Raw genomic sequence first — 21,164 nt, 5'->3', positions numbered from 1 at the left:
TTCGCCTCTCTTTGGTTCCCCAGATGGCAGTCCCTCCGCCGCCCAAGAGAGAGGAGTCTCCTCAGCGAGGCTTTAGGCCACCCAAAGGTAAAGACGCACATTGGGGACGGGTGGTGAGGGGGTTTGTCTGGGTTTCACATGACTGGTACATTAGCGGCAGTTACTGGTTGCACATTAAGGGGACGGCTGGAATGAAAACCTCCAGGATTTGAGTGGGACCCCCAAGTGACCGCTGTGGTGTCTCGCATGACCCTGAGAATCGTGGCCACCCTACTTCTCTTTTTGTGGCTCTGGAGGCCTATAAATATCCGAAAGGGACAACAGGACAACGTCTCGGATCGGACCCACGGACGGGACAGAAAAAGGTCAACATTCCGGGGGCCGGCGCAGACGAGAAGTCAGGGCTGCAGTGGACCACACGTCTGCTCGGCAGCAGCTCCTCTCCTTGACAAGTTTCAAACAGAGAACTGAGACAAGCAAGCTGGCATCCTGTCTGATAAGCACTCCTTAGGGGGTCAGTTCTGTTAGGATGTGGTATTGGAGGGCTGATAAACTCCAACATGGCCGACTTCCACCAATCAATTCAGAGCTAAATGGGAAATAGTTTGGCTGAGCCACAGGTACAATGTGTGTGTGTGTGGAAGGGGGCCCTCTAGGACCAGGTGATTTGGGGTCTGCCGCGATCACACCGCTGACACCATTTTCTTCCTTGCAGCAGCTGCCTCTGCACCTCTGGGACCTTCGATAGACAGAAGTAAGAAGCCATCCACCTTGGAACGGGGCGCAGCGGGCCTCCCGGACAGAGACGCGCCTGTATTGGGTACGTTCAGTCGAGTCGTCTGTAGGCTCGTCCCGCTTCATGGGCTTTGTGATCCTTCACTTTGGTATTACGTAGAGCAGGAAATACACGAAAGGGAGGCTCTGGGTCAACGCCGAAGCCCCTCTGGGACCACCTAAACTCAATGCGCCCTCCTACCTCCCAGCCTTCCTCTTCTTCCCTCTGAGCGCGTGTGAATCCCCAAAAAGCAGTCCACGTGATCGGGGAGGGGAAGGGCACCACTGGCAGGCCGGGTACCTCTGTGCCCTCCACCTTCTTCCTTTTACACGACCGGGCATCACCTGGGAAGGTGGATATCGAGACTATGCTGTAAAAGCTCGGCCCATTTTCAAGTTTCCAGCATATGGTGAGCTTGTGACGTGCCAACAGCCAGTTAATGTGCCAGTGCTGCATGAAGGCCTGCCAGGTATGACGAGTTCGCCTTCAGTCTCGGCCCTTTCTTCTTCCATTCCGTTATGGACATCGGGGAGAGGAGCCACGACACCTGCTGTGTCCTTCTGTCCTTACAGCCACCTCATTGGCTCCCAGCTCTCGCACACTGGAGCTCCACCCCCATGACCCGAGACCCGCCTGACCGATTGGCTAATTTTATGGTTATGTAAATGAAGGCACTGACTGAAAAGTCACTTAGGGTGACGCCACCCTTCATGCCCAGGTGAGGCGTCCTGTGAAAAGCCCATTTCTGGTTTTAGGCAGAGGGTTTGAATGTCACCTGTCATAGTGACCAGGGTACTGACAGGCCACAAGTGACAGCTCAAGATGTTCTTGTGTTTCTTTTTGTAGGAAAGAAGCCCCCCTTTGCTGACAAGGTAGGTGTCTTTTACTTTACAACTCGGTCAGGGGAATGACGGCCATCTGCTCTTCGGCATTTACACCAACCCGATACGATGTCACCGTTACTGAACCCTGATGGGGCTGGCAGCCAGAAACAGTCTTGGGGTCTCCCTTGAGTGTGCCGTGAACTTCAGGCAGTAAAGGTGACTGTGACACGAGGCACATGGACCTGCTGGTGTCACCCCAGGGACAGGACTTTACAGTGTCTCACGATCTGCCTCCACTAACGGAGAAGAAGAAGGAGATCTGAGGGTCAAACCAGTGCAAAAAACTCACTGCTGGTGGGCCCATGCCAGGCTTCACCTGGTGTCACCTTCCTTCAGGTCATTCCCAACACACACACACGCACAGAGCATGTGAAGATGTCATTGTTGCTTTGCCAGGCCAGCTGATAGCTTCTTCAACGGCCCCTTATGTCTTACAAACAAGCACAAGTCACAGAGCAGGATGAAGAAATGTCACCTGCAAGAAGAGCATGTGTGCTGCTCCAGCTGTGACAGACACATCTAGTGGTGGTGTCAGTTTGAAAGTGGCAGCAGGTCTCCAAAAAGCCTCACCCCTGACAGCCTGGCCCCAAACTCAAATGGCAGGCCCAGTCAAAAACTGTCACGAAAAGGATGAGCGCTAAACGGCAATTCCAAAGTATTTTTATAGATAAAGAATCGTTTCTTATCAAACCAAAGCCAAGGCAGACCACAACTGGAGCTCGAACCCGAGTGTAAACGGCAGCCACACAATACAAACAAATGGCCCGACCCCAACATTCTGGGTGTGACAAGTCCAAAAGTGATGTGACATGGAAGGGCGGCCCCTCATGGGAGTAGAAGGGAATAAAAATGTTGCTGTCTACTAAAATGACGCCTCTCTGTTGCTTTCTAGGGCAACGTGCCACTGCCCAGGTAGGTCCATTACTGTTGATTCAGTCACCCTTATTGTCATTTATATGTCATGTCTCATTGTGTGTTAAGAAGTAACGGAGTATGTGACAAGTGACGCCATTTAAAAAAGGGAGCGTCTACCCGAGTGAGTGAGTGACAAGTGTCCAGCTGCAGTCAGGACAGTTTTAGGCCTCGGACAGATCTGAGCACTTCAGACACTATGACAACGCCCCCTTCTGAAGCCCGCCCCTGTTTTGCGGGTTACCTGACGCCCCTCATGACGATTTCAATTCCCTTTAGCTCCTGCACTCAAATGTGGATTCAGCGTTTATTACATTTCTAAACTATCGCGCTCCCTCAGTTCTACATGTGAAGCAGATGTTTTGGTGTCATACAGTCATATGAAGAAGTTTGGGACCCCCTGTCAGCCTGCATAATCATTGACATTCAACACAAAAGAGAACGGTGCTCTGTCTGTCATCTCCTAGGAGTCCTGCGCTGTTTTCTGAACAAAGATTTTTAGTGACGCAGTATTTATCCAACCCGCTGAATCCGAACACAGGGTCACGGGGGTCTGCTGGAGCCAATCCCAGCCAACACAGGGCACAAGGCAGGAACCAATCCCGGGCAGGGTGCCAACCCACCGCAGACGAAGTATTTAGTTGTATGAAATTAAATCAAATGTGAAAAACTGGCTGTGCACAAATGTGGGTCCCCTTGTCATTGTGTGACTTGAACGCCTGTCACTGCTCAATGCTGATTGGTTGGATGAGCTCGTTAAGCCTTCATAGACAGGTGTGTCCAATCAGGAGATATAAAGGGATTTAAGGTGGTCCATCGCCAGTTGTCTTCCCTTTGACTCTCCTCTGAAGAGTGACAGACAGCACAGGATCTTCAAAGCAACTCTCCAAAGATCTGAAGACAAAGATTGTTGAGTCTCCTGGTTTAGGGGAAGGCTACAAAAAGCCATCTCAGAGGTTTAAACTCTCAGTTTCTGTAACTAGAAGGAATGGAATCAGGAGATGGAAGGCCACAGGCACAGTTGGTGTTAAACTAGCAGGTCTGGCAGGCCAAGAAAAAGACTGGAGTGGCGTATGAGCAGGATTGTGAGAATGGTGACAGACAACCACAGATCACCTCCAAAGACCTGCAAGAACATCTGGCTGCAGATGGTGTATCTGGACATCGTTCTACAATTCAAACATCTGTATGGCAGGGTGATGAGAGAGAAGCCACAAACAGAGTCGCTTGTTGTATGCCAGTGCTCATCTAGACAAGTCAGATTCATTTGGGAACAAAGTGCTTTGGACTGATGAGACACAAATGGAGTTATCTGGTCAGAACAAGAACACCGCATTCCAAGATAAACACCTGCTACCTACTGTCACATTTGGTGGAGGTCATGCTATGGGGCTGTGTGGCCAGTTCAGGGACTGGGGCCCTTGTTAAAGACGAGGGTCACATGAATTCATCCCAATATCAACAAATTCTTCAGGATTCATGTTCAAGCATCAGTCACAAAGTTGAACTAACACAGGTGTTGGATATTCCAACAAGACAATGACCCAAAACACAAAGGCGTTTATGCAGAGGGAGAAGTCCAATGTTCTGGAATGGCCATCACAGTCCCCTGACTTGAATATCATTGACAATCTATGGGATGATCTGAAGCAGGCTGTCCATCAAATTGAGCTGAACTGGAGAGAATGGTGAACAAGACCTCCATCCAGAGTCAGACACTCGTCAGAGGCTATAGGAGGACAAAAGGAGGCTCAGCTGAGTATTGAGGTCACATCTGTGTTGGGGGGCCCACATTTATGCACCTGTTTAATTTTGTGATGATGCATATTTTCTGTTAAACCAATAAACTTCATGTCACTGCTGAAATCCGACTGTCACCATAAGGCAGGTCAGATATTAAAAGGAAGTTCAGCCAATGAAAAACACAAATCCAAAGAATTAAGAGGGGCTCCCAAACTTCTTCATATGACTGTGTATTAGAAACAAACTGAACAAAACATCTTGACATTGTGTATTGTACAGGATATGCCGGGTGTCATTCACGAGCGAGACCGCACTTTTCAATACGTTAGTTATATGCTGCGCTCAATGGACTAGCGGCTCTGATACTAAGGGTCTACTCAGAGGGCTGACCCCATAGAAAAATCGGAAATGCGAAGGAGAAGACGAAGAAGAAATGATACGTGGCACTCAGCTACGAGTAACGCTCCATGTGCTTATAGGCTCTGAATCGAATAAATCTGAGAATTGGTGTAAAGAGTCAAACCGGTCACTAGTAGGCGCCGGACAATTACGGGCTCTTTACACTCCTGTCTTTGTTCAATGGTTAGTCCTCCATTATTACTGGTCAGCATCAATCAGGGCGCAGTTTATACTCCAGAGGAGGTGTGAAGTAGTCGTTTGAGTCGTCCAGCTAAGACCTCTTCTGTTACCCCCTGGGGGTGACGGCTCGAGACGTTTATTACATCGACACGACACTTCATCCTGGTGAAGCTTTTTTTTTTTTTGTTTATAATAAATATTTTTTCGCTGGCCACCATTACTATAACAGCACATTTAGCACAAAGGGGGTGGGGCTGTGGAAAGTGGGTGGAGTCAAAAGAGGCGCAGCGGACAGGGGCCTCAGAACGTCTCCGGTCCCTGACTCTGTCCTGACTGCAGATGGACTCTACTGGGGTGAGTGGCTGACCAGCCAACTGCCTGCTCAGGTCTCGCTGAAGGCCCTCACCCTGAGATTTTTTAAAACGTCTTTGACAGAAGCTGATGGCCACTCACTCTGACTAAAGGGGCGATCTTTCAAGTGCCTGTCACAGGGGGGGTCCTCAGGGGTGCTCCCGGAGGGGATGCAGGTTTTTCTTCCAACCCGACGTCTTCATTAGAAGCCAATCCTTGCTGATGAGAGTCTCGTGGCTTTCATTCTGGCCATGCAGCACAGAGGGGGGACATGGGACATCCACGAGTTTATGTATTGAGAAGAAGCCACCAAGAGGTGACATGATAAGGAGACAAGCAGTTAACTTGTTCTCTGAGGACACAGCAGCGGGTTTACAAACACAAAGACGAGCCATAAATTGGTGCGACATTGCAGGGTACCAACGGTCAGAGATGGCACAGAAACATCAAATGGCGAGTCACGGTGGGCTGAATGGCCTCTTCTTATATTGTAGACATTCCCTGAATTGGGGGGTCACAGAAAGGCCAGGGTGGCACTGGTCGACTCAGACAGACAGCTGGCCCATCCAATCAAAACTGAGGGAATTTTATGGTTGGGACTCAAAGAGGAGGAAATAAAATGGAGATTTGTTTAAGGCAAATACAACTTATTTTTGTGTAGCCCAAAATCACACAAGAAGTGCCGCAATGGGCTTTAACAGACCCCGCCTGCCTCTTGACGGCCCCCCAGCCCCTCGACTCTCTAAGAAGACAAAGAAAAAACTCCCCAAAAAAAAAACCTTGTAGGGAAAAATGGAAGAAACCTCCGGAAAGGCAGTTTAGAGAGAGACCCCTTACCAGGTAGGGTGGGCGTGCAGTGGGTGTCAAAAAGAAAAGGGGGGTCCATACAATACAATACACAGAATAGAACAAATCCTCAATACTGTATAAAAATAAAAACTTTACAAGTACAGAGCAGAATTTAACAGCAGATGATATCCCATAAGAAGATTTGGATTTGTTTAGAGTCCTGGGGACCTCAGCCATCAAGCGGCCTCCCCCATTGGCTGAAACAGCGCTGGGCCAGCCAATCCGATGACAGGACCCCTCTACCCCATGATTCCTGTGATTCTCCATCAGGGATGAGTTTACCTTAGGCAGGCAGAACAACTTGACAGGTGGGCCGTGGGCACCAAGTGGCACATTTGGGTAATGAGAAGAGAAACAGAGCAGGTGAGGGTTGGTATCCAATTCTAACTCTCATGTGACTTCTGTTTTAGTGCTAATGACAATCTGCGCAGTTCATCAGCAGCTCTAGGCTGGGTGTGCTAAACTGAAGTCGTGAGTCCGAAGGGGCATCTCTTACAGTAGCAGGCAGATGAAATATAAATGACAAAGACGCGGCATCCTGAAGTTTATGTGGAAACTCACTGGTGGCACTCGTCAGGCTGCTTGTTACTCTCTGCGTTCTTTCAGTCACTTCAGCACCGGACCCCCCAGTGGTGTAGAAGCCTTGCCACGTGTGGCTTGTCCGTGATCATGTCCGGTCTCCATTTACTTAGTAGATAGATAGATTAATAAAGTATCTATCTACTTTCTCCTTATCCACCACCGAGTCTGAACAAATGTCTGCTCTTTATGGTCTCACTTCCTCTACCCAAACGAATGGCAAAAGGGCCGACTGCCATTAACTCCCCTGAAAAGACTGATGAATAATCGGAGCATGATGTGCACACTGAATTGAGACACGTACACCACCGCTCCCACGGGAGGTTTAGGACCACCTGTACCAAACTGTAAAGGTCCCCCAGCACACTGCCATCTGCGTCTTCTCCCTTGTCACGTGTCCTACTAATTCCCTCTATGGGGAGGGCAGCGACGGGATTAGGAAGAAGCCGAGTTTGAGTCTTCTGTCCACTTCCCCTCCTATTTGTGATTTCCATTACCTCCACACCCTTCACATTCTTCTTCCTCTTCTTCTTCTCGCCCCCGGCTGGCTGCTCTGAGGCACATCCCGTCCATCTTGCCCAGTGCAACATATCCAGAGGAAGGTGACTCCAATCCAAAGGGACTTCTCCACATTCCACACATGTTGCAGGGTTGGAGTTTTCTCCTCTCCGTATTCTCAGGGCTCCATTTTGAAACGCTGGCCTGAAGTCCGTATTAAAGAGAGCGTCACGTGACGACGCCAGACTGGGGGTTTCATGACGTCCCTCTGATCTGAAACCTTCCAAATGTTCAGACATTCTGCCACCCTCTTAGTCCTCCGCCATACGCCTCTTCGTCCCCACAACCTTGTGAGAGGCTTTAATCAAGAAGGGGAAAAGACGGAGCTGATGGTCTTACTTAGCAAACGTCCTCAGTTGAGTCTCAAGCCCACTCTCCCTACATGCCGCCACACACACACACTCTTCAGTATAACAATGTGACAAACACAAATGCACCACGGGTGCCTGTGATGTGACAACTGGCCCAATGTGCCTGTCCCATAAAGTCCAAATCAAACATATAAATGGCGGACTTAGCAGAAGATGACATCAGCAAATCATTTGAATTGAGGACTCAAACCCAGGAGGTCTGCTTTGTGCAGATGTTTCTCCCCGACGCCGCGTTTAGTGTTGTTGTTCCGGTTTTCTTGCTTGATCTCGTCTTCACTGAGCACTAACTGCCCTCCAGATGGCACTGTAATGTCTCCCATCTGCCAAACTCTCGCTGCGGGGGGTCGCACTCTGATCCTGGAGTGCCGCTGTGACCGCAGGTCCTCGTTCAGCCCCTCTTCATTGTTACTGCCTTACCCTGGAAGACTCCGAGGTGCACAGTGAGCTGACCGATGACCGGCTGACTCGGACCCCCGCTGGGCCACCATTTTGTTAACTGCCTGCCATTCCTGTCCTGTCCTGATCTTACTGCTCTCGCTTGTTCTGCACTTCCAGAGGGGCTGCTTCTCCTTTGTCTGAGAGCCTCCATGTTTTGTGGAGAAGAGCAGATCCAACCTTCTTAGACCTTCTCTTTTTTTTCTTGTCAAGTATTTGATGACATGACAGACACCTTGGATGAAGGTCACCTGTCACCTGTTTGCTTGCCGTTTGGGATGGTGGGTTCTGAACATTAAAAGGTCAAAAACACAGCTGGGGGGCTGCAGGCTCCCTGGACTGACCCGAGAGATCTGTGGCCCACACATTTTATTATAACAGCTGATGGGTGTGAAAGGGACAAGGCTGCACCCACCGGATAAGGGAATGCCACTCCGAGGCAGGCTGATGAAGGGCTGGGGGTCTCGACAAGTGAGGGAACTACAATGAGGCTCGTCGATGTCCCTCAAGCAATAACGGCTTCAGATTAGGAAAACAAATTGGAATAAAAGCCTGCAGCCACTGCAGCTCTCTGGGACCCCCTGCCCTAAGGTGGTCCTGATTTCAGCTTTCTTCTTGCCGGTTAAGTAAAGATGCTCTTTTTGCTGCTCTTCATTCAAGGCCTTCATCTGTAGAAAAGCTGCCAAACGTCAGCAAAGTAAGCAAACCTCCACTCGCCAACGAGCGGGCCGATGCCGGCATGGCTCGCAGACCACCTGCACAAAGGTAGGCCGACTTTAAGGCTCCACCGTCTCTTTTATATTTACCAGTCACAGGGGACAGGGTCCCAGGACCCTGGGTGGTACGGGCTGTGAGGTCTTCAGTTACCTAAACGCATTGTGAAAGGCGCTATATAAAGTAACGAGCCTCTGAAGGGCAAGCTGAAGTCTTTAGGGTCCACTACAGTCCTAGGAAGCCATCAGATATGCGCAACGTTTCGTCACACCACCCACTCCTGATGTTCCCTAAAGAGCTTGGGGCCTGTTGTGACACTCGAGTATTGTTGATTTAGTGTTTCTTGTTAGTTTGCAGCCACCATCTTGTTGCACTTTTTGTTTTTGCCATCATGTGACACCCCGAAGCTGTGCACTGTGACTCTGCTACCAGGAGGGGATTCAGGGCTGCGATGTGCACTTCCTGCTCTCCAAATCCCCTCGACAGTTTGCTCAGTTTGGACTCGACGTTGGTCTCGGTTACTGTTTGTGTAGTCTTTGTTATGTGCATTGTGTCTTGTGGGCCCTATAAAGGTGAGGGGTCCCCACAGTTCCTGGCAGTTCGATTTGATTGAGTTTCTGGTGTCTCTGCTTAGGCCTCTTGTGGTAGCTCTTGATTTTTTGACCTTTCCCTGCATTACTGGATTGGGACTTTGTTTCCATTAAATTTCCTTATTGTTTTGGGCGACTCATTTTGCCTTTTGTGCTCTATGGAGCTTCACTGCTATTGAAGAATAAATCTTGGATGTTATGAAGATTCTGCGCAGCCCTTTGTGTTATTTGCTGGGGATTCTGACAGGACTTCCCCCTCTAGTGGGCACTTTTGGAACTGTCTGGGACTTGTGTGCTTTCACGGCCCGTGGTCGTTTGTTTTTCTGGGCTAAGAGATGTCATCTGGGTTCATTTGGATTTCTTTTCTTGTGATGACATTTCTCATCTGGCCGTTGTTGTGGTTTCATTTTGATTTCCTGACCTCCACATTGTTTCTTATTCACTGCCTCCATCTTCACTTCCCTCTACCCTTCTCCAACTTAGGTGTTGTGAATTTCAGACTTCATCAATTTTTTGTGGCTCCTACTGTTTTTTCTCATTCATTTTCTGTACTATTTTCCATGTGTTTGAATATGCAAATTTCAAATATTTCATTATTTCCATTTTAATTGTGATAAAAATGAATTGTTGTTTGCTTTTGAGATAGGGGGTTTGCCAAGACCACGATAGAGTCAGACTGACTTGGAGGTGGCACCAGTTGTTCATGGAGGTGACATTCCATGTCCAACTCTGGCTCTTCTAAATACAGTGTACGGTGGAGTTTCACTCCCACCTTTGTTATGTGCGGTGTGTCCTGTGGGTGGTCCGCCTGCCCATCAGAGGGTCCCCACAGTTCTTTGAGTTTCCTGGTTTTGACTGTGCTCACTCGTTTCATGACTTTCCTGTCACCTCTTGGCAGAGACGTCCTGTGTGTGTGTCACCAAAAACACGCTGCTGGTCACATTTCATTTTCCTTTTTTTTTTTTACTTTGCAGGCCTTGGGCTCAGGACAGAAGAGATGAGGTAATAGCGAGTGCCACCCAAGTTGAAAGATGGCGTCCAGCCCCCCCGCTCTTTTAATAACGCCTCTCTATTCTTGTCTCCTTTTTCTTTTCTTTTTTTCCAGCCACATGACGATGGTGAGTAGCCCACCCTGCCACGCGCCTCACTGTGTGTCTGCCTTTGGTGCTCCCTCCTCATTTTCTATATTTCATCACAGGTTTGTTGCCGCGACCTCCGGTTCCTCAGCCCGGCAATTCTCCGTTCAATTCTAACACCTACCCTTCCAAAGCACTGCCACCCAAGCCGGGCTCGTTTGGTGCCGACAGGTAGGTGACCATCATATGTGACAACCCGTCCCTTGCTGAATGAAGAGGCCCACAGGCTTCAGCCACCAAGAGCTGCCACCCTACTACACCTACTTGCGCCCTTTTCACTTCTTTGAATCCTTGCTCTGCTACCCTGTGACATTTGCCAGGACGGCCCACCTGCTAACCTGACTTTCTGCCCTTTCTTCTCTTCTTTGGACACTTGGGCAGGACGCCCCCAGCTTGACTAGCTCAGCTCCCTCTAAAAGCCTCTGCTCACATGACAAGCGTTTGTGCCATTTCTAAATGTGTCTTCTCTCTCGTCAGCCAAGGGGCCTCCAGGACTTTGCCGCCTCGACTCCAGCCAGGTATGTGACCGACGGAATGGGTGGGCTCATGCAGTCGTATCTTTAAATATGTTCCATGTCCAGTTTCCCACGGGCGAAAGCAGTCAGCCATGTCGTGACGCAGACAGCTGGTGCTTGTTTATGTGGATGGGTGACTCTTTGCCAGTGGCACAGACATTGGCATGACGGGGCAGTAAGCGTTTAGACTTCACCTTAATTACATATGGGGACATGGCTCCGTCATTTTACAAAAAAGGTGGTCATGAGCATCGGCCATTTTAAACAGGGCACTGCTTCTCTCCTGCAGTGAGGTGAGCAAGTGTGGCCACATTTGAAGAACCCTTACTAACTAACGTAATGCTCTTAAAAGAAAATGTGACATGTAGCCCCCATAAACGTTAGTCAAGGTCCACCCACAGGTGAACAGGCAGCCGAGACCCCACAATCCTACAGATAGCATCAAAGTCTGTGTGGTGCAGAAATAAGCACCGAACTGGAGAAGGCCAAGGGTGTGTGCCAGGGCAGAAGTGGAGCAGGGTTGGCACAGAACAGCTGAAATGTAGAAAAGGGGACCACCACATTGGTGGTGCAGACGCCTCTCTGGCCTTGAGACCTTTCCAGCCGTACTCTTAATATGTTATCAAAGTAAAGGACTGGAATGTCAGCCGCTACCTCATTTGGTGCCCAGGTGGCCATGAGCTTCTGTACAGCTGCTCTTTTCAACATAAACGGGCTGTCCTAGGAAAACGCCAGTCGGGAAATCCAACACAATCACATTTTTAGTTTACTGTCACCTGTTAATTGGAGGACATAAATGTCAGATGAAGCGACTGGGCAGATCCCCCATACAGGGTGGGCTCCTACCTCGAGTCTGATGCTGCTAGGATGGGCAGTGGCTCTCTGAGACCCCAACACTTCTGGAAAATGAAAGAAGAATAGACAATTTAGTGCCACGTCTGCTAAACTGCTGACAATTTCTCTCCAGTATAGTAAAAAAATCCTGGAACAAGACGTGACTTTCTCAGAGAGACGAGACTTTGTGCCAAGAGATTTAAAAAGGCCCGGGGCGGAAATAAAAGACAAAGAGTAGATGACAAAGAAGAACGTCGTAAAGAATTCAAAAACGTTGGTGCGGTACACATGCAGAGCAGGTTAGAGATAACGGTGAGAATGAAAAGATTTGTTGTTTGGTGAAACCCACATATGCAAGTGGCTGGCATGTAGCGCCGGCCGGGGGGGTTGGAGGGCGATGCCCCCCTAGTATGATCATAAATAACACCGTTAACCATTGGCTGGGTCACCACAGAGCAGAGACCCCAGAAAATGCCAGAGCTATGGTGGGAGGTCACAGAGAGTGTGAACCATCTTACAGTAACAGTCAACTTCAATGCGCGTCTCACAACGGCGATGCACAAAACCCAAGCTGCACGCCGGAGATGGGACGATGACGTTTGCTTAACACACCAGTCCTGTCCCTCGATGGGAACAAACTGGGAGTCGTCTGCATGAGCGAAGCGGGCGTCCAAATGAGTCGACTGAACCAGCAGGGCCTAAACGTTTCACATGGTGATGCTGTTTTGTCTTTGTTTTCAGGTGTAAATGTCAACCGGTCACACTCGAGGGGACCCAGTGACATGAAGTCACCAGCACCCCCACAGCAGCCTCATCGGCCCAACGCAGCGGCGTCATCTTACGCTGCAGACAACCAGGTAGCCGCCCTCGGGTCCAATACCGTTGCACGAATGGCCGTATTTAAAGGGCCTTTTCTATTTATTTTCTTATTGTAAACCTGAAGATATTCATAGTACTGTGAAAAAGTTTGTGCACCCTGCCTAATCTCATCTGGCTACGGATGGTTGGCAAATGAATGGCCGGAGATCATTAGACACAATACAAGGTCAGAGGAATTCAACAATTCACAATGAGGACTTTATTTATTCAAGGAGTGATATCCTACACTCTTAGCAGCTTTGTGAGAAAGTAATTGCCCCCAGCGTTTCAAAGCTTAGCTGTAACACCTCTGGAAAGTAAATGCTTCCTGTCATTTGAGGTCGGTCTGCCACAATGCCCAACTCCTCTGTGCTTTAATTCAGACACATTGGCAGGTTGGCGAGCGTCCACTGCTCACCTTGGGGTAACGTCAGGACTTTGACCAGGTCACTTCAAAACTCCCAAGCCATTCAGTCGTGGACTTGCTTTTGTACTTTGGCTCTTTGTCCTGCCACACAACCCAAGGACACTTTAGCTTCAGCTTAGGGACAGCTGACTGGATGTTCTCCTTAAGAATGTTCTGGTCAAGTGGCTCCTTCAATAACCACCTCATCCCTCCAGCACCAGCATGTTTTCTTCATGTTCATACCACGTCATGTGTTGTTTGGCTTTTCACTCGTCTCTCTTTATTCCAAAAGGCTTGGAGATCATTCTGGTGCTTCTTCGCACTGATGTTCCTCACGGTAGAGCAGAGGCTTCCACTTTGCTCCTCACATGTTTTTCTCTGTCTCTTTCTTACTCTGGAGTCCTGAACACTGGCCTTAGTGGAGGCTAGAGAGGCCTTCTGTTTCTTGGATGTTCTTCTTCTTCTTGAAAGAGTTGTCAGTAGAGCTTTCCAAACGTCCTCCACTTGTAGTTAACGGCTCTCACCGGGGTGCCCCAGTTACGGCTTTGTTCACTTTTTCCATGTTCTCTTCTCGACCTCGTTTGATGGAGGCCTTGTGTTCTTCTAGAAGCTTTGTGGTGACGACTTCACGGTCATGGCGAGGGCCAGTATATGGGGAGCTTTACACGGACAGGGCAGGCTGTGTTCAGTCAGCCGAGTCAAATGATCAATGAAATTGAGTAATAAGGGGGCAGTTATGATGTGTGCACGGCTTCTTCTTTGCATGCTGTTCTTTATTATTCTTAGCTAATTGGAGTTTGTCTTTCTTTTCTTGTCACGGTTTCTCTGACATCCTGTAAAGCACTTTGAGCTCCACCTTGTGTATGAAAATGTGCTCTACAAGTAAATGGGCGTCTGGCCAACCAGGAAAAGAAAATCTGAGCACATGACACCCGTCTTAGTGCCGTTACGCCCGTCACCCGTACCCTTTAGAAATGTAACAATGGCCTATAAAGCCTTAAGGATTTATACTGCTCCTTCCTACAATACGTGTTGGAGTGCCTGCCCACCTACACTTCCAGATCTTCTAATGGTGGTCAGCTTGTCACTCCAAGAGCCAAGCATTGTGGAATGTTTCACTGACCGGCCACCACCACAGATCAAACACTGCCATATCGCCTAACAAACAAGATATGCCCAGAATGATCATCTTCTTCAATGAATCAAACACAATCACTTTTACTAATCGCTGCGCTGCCCTTCAGACTTGAACACACAACGCAGAGTTTCCTAATAGTCCATTCTGTGTGAAGAGCTGAAGCCATTCGTTGTGACAAATATCCAGCAACAGAGAATATCGGGAAGGGCCCAAATCTTTTTCACAGCACCCTGGTGTACGGAGCACTGATAAGCGTGGACCTCTGGCCATGTGGTCAGTTGGTGTGACCAGGTGCCGCTCACTTCCTCTCCCCTTTGTATTTCACTGTGCCTCCCAGCGCTGCCTGCCACCTGTGGAATGAACCACATGGAGGAGGGCGAGCTTTGCTGGGGCACACTGCTGACGACGATGATGATGATGATGCTAACTGTGGTCTTTCACACAGGATCTCAACTCTGAGTGGTACATTGCGGGGATAAGTCGCAAGGAAGCAGAGGAGTGCGTCTGGACAATGAATCAGGTACTGTGTCATAACAATGGTGTCCAGGTGACAGGGGGTACAGTGGAGACGGTGGCTACCCAAAGAATGTCTAAAATACAGCGGCATCTCAGAGGGTGCAAGTCGTGTTCGCCGAGTCCGAGTGGTCCACCTGCCCCTCAATTCTGTGAAATCACCACAGGCACAGCTGCCTGAACCTGTGTGTGTGTCTGTGTATGTATGTGTGTGTGTGTGTGCGCGGAGCAAAAAGGGCATCCGCATGAGGGGACAGCTTATCACAGGTGTACTGAAAATGGACCACTAAGGTGACACACATGCTGGTGACCAACAGAGAAAGACGCAGGTCGGCTACAGGCAGTAATCCACATTAGAATAGAAAATCCATCACACCTTGAGATGGGTGGGCAATGGCCGACTAAGAAAGGTGAATACTGCATGAGCTGCGCCAGCGGCTGGGGGAATTACAAAAAGAGCAGTGACTTCTAAGGCTGGAAGGACCAGGATTAGCAAAAGCTCCTTCAGGCCATGTTGGCTAGTGGCGGCAGTGTGATGGCACATGGTCATCGAGTCCCATCGTGTAAACAGTTCAGCGTTTAAATGCCATGGAATGTTTGCTGACAAGCTGGTGCCTCCCTGTGCGTGAACCTTCATTCAAGTCCGGGTGATGCTCAGTGGCTGACATAGTGGACTACAAAGGCTCAAATCTGTAAGATGAGATGGTACTCTTAGGGTCAGCCTTGGTGTGAAATTGAATTTTCACGTTTCTTAGCGACTCGCTGAGAATCAAATTTCTTCTGGTTGTTTTCATGTCTTACTTTGTCTTAAGGTGTTCAAATGCCATCTTTGATTCCTAGGGTGCCACCATGTTGTGGTTATTTTATTAGCAGCTGCTGTTAGTGTGTTTGTTGCTCTGGTGGGAAGACCACGCGGTGTCACAGGTGGTCCTGTAGAAGATGCTCACGGGTTGTCCGAGATTCAATCACAAGGAAACTACCCGTTCACGTCTGAAGCGGTTCTGCTTTTTGGTTCTTCCCTTTTACTCGTAATAATGTTGGTTTTGTTTTTCGATAAACGTCATTCTCCCATCCCTTTTTAATCTGCCAACTCTCCATCCTCCAGTGAAACAGGGAATGCTGTGAATCCCAGAGTCCGTTTATTTTATTTTCCGGCTTTAGACAGTTCTAATGTGTGGAGTCGGGTGAGCCAGCTGTATTTTTGAACTCGAGAATTCATGAAGATCTGCTTGGCGTGGCCACTCAGTATTGGTGTGAGTTTTTGTGATTTGAGTATCATTTGTGCCACTTTCTTTACCAGCTGCCACAACGCTTTGTGTGGGTAAAGGAATTACATCCGGTGATGTCACTGCCACTACGATTTAGAAGCTGGTAACATGTAGTTACCTGAATTCTTACTAACTTAAAGTGTTTTAGATTTTGATTCAAGGCAAATGATCAACAAAGCTGTGTTTGCTGAAGACGACTGGTTATCGTTGTTAAAGACAGGGCTGACTTAGTGGTGTTGACCTTAGCACAATTACTTCTCACTAAATCTTCTGAGCCATCTTTTCCTTCTGCCATTTTCCACCTGCCACTTGTCAGTATGTGACAATGCCACAGTTTGGACACCTCATTAAGTCCATGTGCTGACGCATTGAGACTCTTGTGAGAACCCAACCACCATGACAAGGCAGGGGGGCCCACAGAGCAGACGTCAATCCTGGGTGGCTCAGCACCACCGTCTGTTTGTAACTGAACTCCCACCTTTATGAAGCAAGCTGGCATTCTGGTGCCAATCCAACACAATAAAACGTTGTAATGTAGAAATTCATGTGAGTTACATGAGCGGGTCTGCTAAAAGGAGAAAGGGGGACCAGGAGAGAAATGTCAGGAAACAAAAGCATGAAATTCTTAAACCTGAGCGACCAAAACAACGCAAACAGAAAGTAGAAAACAAAGCAGATAATCAGAAGCAAAGGACCAAAAGCTGAGAGTTCTATGAAAACAGCAAAGTGCCAAGGACTGCAGATACTTACAGGCCGGCTTTTAGACCACCGCACCAGGGACTCAACTGCTAAGCTGCACCCCAGTGGTGCCTCACGACAACCATACAAAAAGGTGGCGGCCTGCTGATAAAACATGAATACGTTTTCAATCCGTTAAAATATCCACCTGAGAAGGTTTTTAACATCAGCACTGGAACCTTCAGAGTTAGACGTGGGCCCACAATGTATTTAAAGAGAAATACAACAAGACAGCAAAGCAAATCGTGCCGTGGAGAGAGTGTAGCGCATTTTCACCTTCGTTTTTTAATCCATCCTCTTCATCCTCCTCATGATTTTGACACCAACTACTGCAGGTCCTTCGAATATTTAAGCTGTGACTTCCTAACAGCCGCACCAGTGGGTTTGTCACTCGTGTCACTGCAGTCTTTGATTATTTTGTGCCATCTGCCCCCCAAATCAATATCAGGATACACTTAGGGAGCAAACAAGAGTAAGAAAACAATAGCGAAAGCGGTAAAAAAAAAAAACAATAACATTCCTCCATTTCTCATAAATGTAAACCTCACACTACTGAGCGTTGCTGAAGGCAGAATAAGAAGAAAAACACAAGAAACACCAATTACACAACTGATGGCTCACGGATTCCCAAACTGGGGACACCAAAGCCTCCGTCTTCTCGCAGTGTAGGCGGCAGCTGTCAAGTGGCTCTGGAAGACAGGAGTACACAACATGCGACGCCACCTTGGCGCTGTACTTCCTGACTCTCGGAGACTGGATTAAAAAACCAACCCCTGTGTGTGTTCTCTTTGGTTTGATGTTGTAAGTTACGACTCTGTGCTCAGAGCTTTGGACTTGGTCTTAGGATTCGGAGGACGGTCCTTCATTATGGTGGCCTTTTCTCCAGAATTCCCCAAGCGTGCACTAAAACTGTGTGACTAAACTAAAACACTGTGCCCACCACCATATCACGTATCACTTCTCCACCCACGGAGGAGGGCTGACCACATGTCTCCATGCCCCCTGTGTATTTCCCAGGCAGGATGAGAGACACGAGGTCCTCAGCATGTCCTTTATCTGCCGCGTCAACGACTCTGCTTACTGGGCCTCAAGCAACTTACAGAGCTCTGCACCGGAGCACCTTTGGGGTTTTTACTCTGGTCACTACCTGACCACAGGAGAGGACATGGATGTACGTTGACGGGTAAATGCACTGTCGAGGTCAACCACACGAACCTTGTAAAACTCTGTGGAGCGTCCGTGTTCAGAATTTGAGAGATGTGAAAGATCCCACACAAGACTCACATTTGGCCAAGGCCCACTAGATTTTACGTCGGCGTAACTCAGGCCTTTGTCCTCGACCCAGATGTGACATTCCCTATTCAAAGAGATGATGGCCTGCCAAATAACGACTGCAGACACTGCAGTTTTAGTAAATCTTTAATGGTTTCTATGGACTCCATGTCTTTGTATTAATACTTTCGATGCGGGCATCAACCAAAGTCGACATAAAGGGTAGAAGGCTAAACGTTGAGAGAATTCACCGAGACTGCACCATTTAGTCTTACCCAGTACATGGAATGAAAGAACCAAAGATAAATCGAATTGCCTTTCATTTTCCTCAAATCCCAGCAGTCACTTGATGATGTTTTGTGTATCGCCGATCACTCGCATTTGACAGTCTGATGGCGAGTGTGTCAGCCATGTAGGACATGTTACAAAGAAACAATGTCACAGGCCCCCAAATGATCACACACCGGGGTCATATATTTGTTAGTCGTACATCGACAAGTCAAGTGATAAAAATGGATGTTGGTGCTGACAAAAAAAAACAAAAACAAATCGGAGTTCTCTTAAAAGCCTTCAGCTTGTTACCATGACAAAGAAACAAAGACCCTCAAACGAGTTCAGGCATAAGTGGCTTTTATACACAGCAAGTATGAATGGGTAACAAGAAAACATTTTAGAGCTCCCTAGAACCTCAAACTTACTCAAGTCTCACCAACTATGGAGAAACCTTGTATGTCACATCTTTCACGTTTTCATCAGTGATGTCACCTGTATAATCACCGATTTCTAGATTTCACTTTTCCTGAGCTTCACGTACACAATGTTGTGTTATTCACAAATCAACACCACCTGCCATTCAAATCACGTGATCGTAATCAGACATTTTCATTGGTAGTGGAGCTGCTAGTGTTTTGTCTTGCAGTATGTGTCCACACGAGTGTCTTCCATCGTGCTATGACCGGATTGAAGACATATTTGACCATCACCCCTACCTTTTGACATCGTAACTCCAAAAACTTGAAGTCAATTTGGGAAACAATGTGATTTGTGATTTTTCAGTCCATTACTGTTACATATTCTAACTTCAAACAACATGTTTCAGGATGGAGCCTTCCTCGTCAGAGACAGCTCTAAGCGGTCCACCACTCAGCCGTACGTTCTAATGGTTCTCTACCAGGATAAGGTGTTTAACATTCAGATTCGCTATCAAGAGGAGCAAAGAGTGTACCTTTTAGGAACCGGAATCAAAGGAAAGGAGGTAAGGATCCCAACTTCTTTACAAGTCCCTGTTATGCTGCACAAACACCCTAATGGCATTTAGGCACGGTGTGCCAGGGGGAAACAGTCCCAAGGTCATTATGGTAGATCATTTAGCAGGCGGTGTGTATCAAGCGACTTTCACTGCTGGTGGTTTTATATTTAGCAACACTGCCATTAAATGAAGTGTAAAAATGAGTCTAGCTCCGTGGTGGTCTCAAGAACACGGTGGTGGGCTCTTAACTGCAGTGACAGCAGGATGTAAAAGTGTGACTTGTACTTTAATGTTACACGGTTTCAGGAGGTCTGTCTTCACACAAGCTAACTGAAATTTTTTTTAAAGTATCTGCCACAAGAAGGAGCCAACAACTAATATTGTCACAATTTATATCATGAGGCTGAAAAATATTATACATTGATATTAACAGCACTGCATCTGTAGCTTCTAATTCCTCATGGCTACTTCCTTGAACTTTTACCAATTTACTATGCGACCATACCACCTTTTCATAGCTTCGTAAGACAGAACGTCTATGAAATCACCAATGCAAGACCACCGCATCAGGTGTGAGCACATTCTAATGATCTCTTTGACCTGTGTGTTTTACAGAATTTCTCTTCAGTAACAGAAATCATTGAATACCACAAGCAAGCCCCCCTTCTTCTCATCGATGGCAAGGACCGTGGATCAGGGCACAAGAGGCAGTGCTGCCTGACATACCCGGCGCAGTACTGAGGGGGGTGCTTGGCACTCCTGCACATCTGAAAGCTGTAGAAGGCACATGGCATTTCTTAAACTTTACAGCAAGTAGCGGAATGATTCAATAAACCGTAATTTATTCACAGTAGCCCAGCACGTGCCCTTTTTCTTCTCCCGTGTAGGCAGTCTGAGTAGCAGGCTACTCCCAAAGATTTCTCGGAGCTGTAATACATGTGTGTAGTTTACCTAAATTGTGCCTTTTAATACATGCGTATGGACTATTCTTATTTTTCTCTTCTTCACTGGTTATTTTGGTGTCGTGACTTGGATTGCGGTTAGATTAGAATTGCCTGTTTGATTCTTTTGCCACCTAAACCTTGCCCTCCACATTAATGGTACTGAAGCGGCCTTGCCATCAGTTCAGGCTGGTGGTAAACCTGGAGCTGCGTGGTCCTCGGAGAGCTGCAGAGAAGGCGCCGCTCCTGGAGAGACTTCCCAGAAGTGAGACCCTCTCTCCTCGGCCACATTCAGCATTTTCACTTTCTCTGGGTGACTGAAGCACACGGTCAGACTGCACTGCAGGAGCTGAGTCTTAACTGAAAGAAAGCCAAATGACAAAAGACTTTTTATGTTTGTTTACATTTTTGTTTGTCTGAATATGAATAGACATTTCATGCTGAATCTTCAGGATTTAGATTTCAAATGAAGCAAAGCTAACATAAAAGCTACCAACCTGAGATTGGGGCGGCCGACTGACTTTTGAAAATGTGCTCTTCATGTGAAGCTGATGTTTACTGTTGTTATGTTATATCCATTTTTAACAAATAAACTCGTAATGTGTTTGCTGCACTTCATAAGTGGACGTCGTGGTGTTGTCACATGCCAAATGCATGCCCCCAAGGTGACCTTGGGATTCAGAGAGTCCCATCCAGGACTGGGCCACACTGCCAGCCAGAACTGAACTGGCATGGAAGAAAGTGGGACAGAGAGCAGGTCAGGAGGGCAACTCGGGGTCAATGGTGCTCTAGCCACCAGTCAAGTGAACGCAGTACAGTGACATTCTTACTTGTTCATCTCCTCAGAACAGCTGACAATAAAGCAAGATGCACACAGCATGTGACATAAATACACACACAATTATATAAAGGTTGTATTCATAAATATTACACGCACAGTACTAGGCAGCAGAGTT

At 47.8% G+C, this 21,164-nt stretch overlaps 1 protein-coding gene across 2 annotated transcripts in view; it reads left to right on the top strand.

Annotated features, from left to right (window-relative positions):
• Positions 1–20,821, top strand: part of lcp2a (lymphocyte cytosolic protein 2a) — a 36,865-nt gene extending 16,044 nt beyond the window's left edge. The window contains exons 9-21 of one of the 2 annotated variants that reach the window (XM_028813201.2): positions 24–87; positions 719–820; positions 1,622–1,647; positions 2,552–2,571; positions 8,697–8,801; positions 10,315–10,342; positions 10,446–10,458; positions 10,539–10,647; positions 10,954–10,994; positions 12,567–12,682; positions 14,673–14,747; positions 19,118–19,273; positions 19,883–20,821. In XM_028813201.2, the coding sequence (XP_028669034.2) occupies positions 24–87; positions 719–820; positions 1,622–1,647; positions 2,552–2,571; positions 8,697–8,801; positions 10,315–10,342; positions 10,446–10,458; positions 10,539–10,647; positions 10,954–10,994; positions 12,567–12,682; positions 14,673–14,747; positions 19,118–19,273; positions 19,883–20,008 (981 nt within the window). In that variant the 3' untranslated portion in view covers positions 20,009–20,821. Of the gene's footprint in view, positions 1–23; positions 88–715; positions 821–1,621; positions 1,648–2,551; positions 2,572–8,696; positions 8,802–10,314; positions 10,343–10,445; positions 10,459–10,538; positions 10,648–10,953; positions 10,995–12,566; positions 12,683–14,672; positions 14,748–19,117; positions 19,274–19,882 lie in introns of both variants that reach the window. The other variant, XM_028813199.2, reaches the window with a different exon arrangement.
• The last annotated feature ends 343 nt before the right edge of the window (positions 20,822–21,164 follow it).

The sequence above is a fragment of the Erpetoichthys calabaricus genome, chromosome 11 (assembly GCF_900747795.2).
Source record: "Erpetoichthys calabaricus chromosome 11, fErpCal1.3, whole genome shotgun sequence".
NCBI classification, from domain to species: Eukaryota; Metazoa; Chordata; class Cladistia; order Polypteriformes; family Polypteridae; genus Erpetoichthys; species Erpetoichthys calabaricus.
The sequence above is the reverse complement of the archived record's forward strand: the minus strand, read 5'-3'. Positions and strand labels throughout refer to the sequence as shown.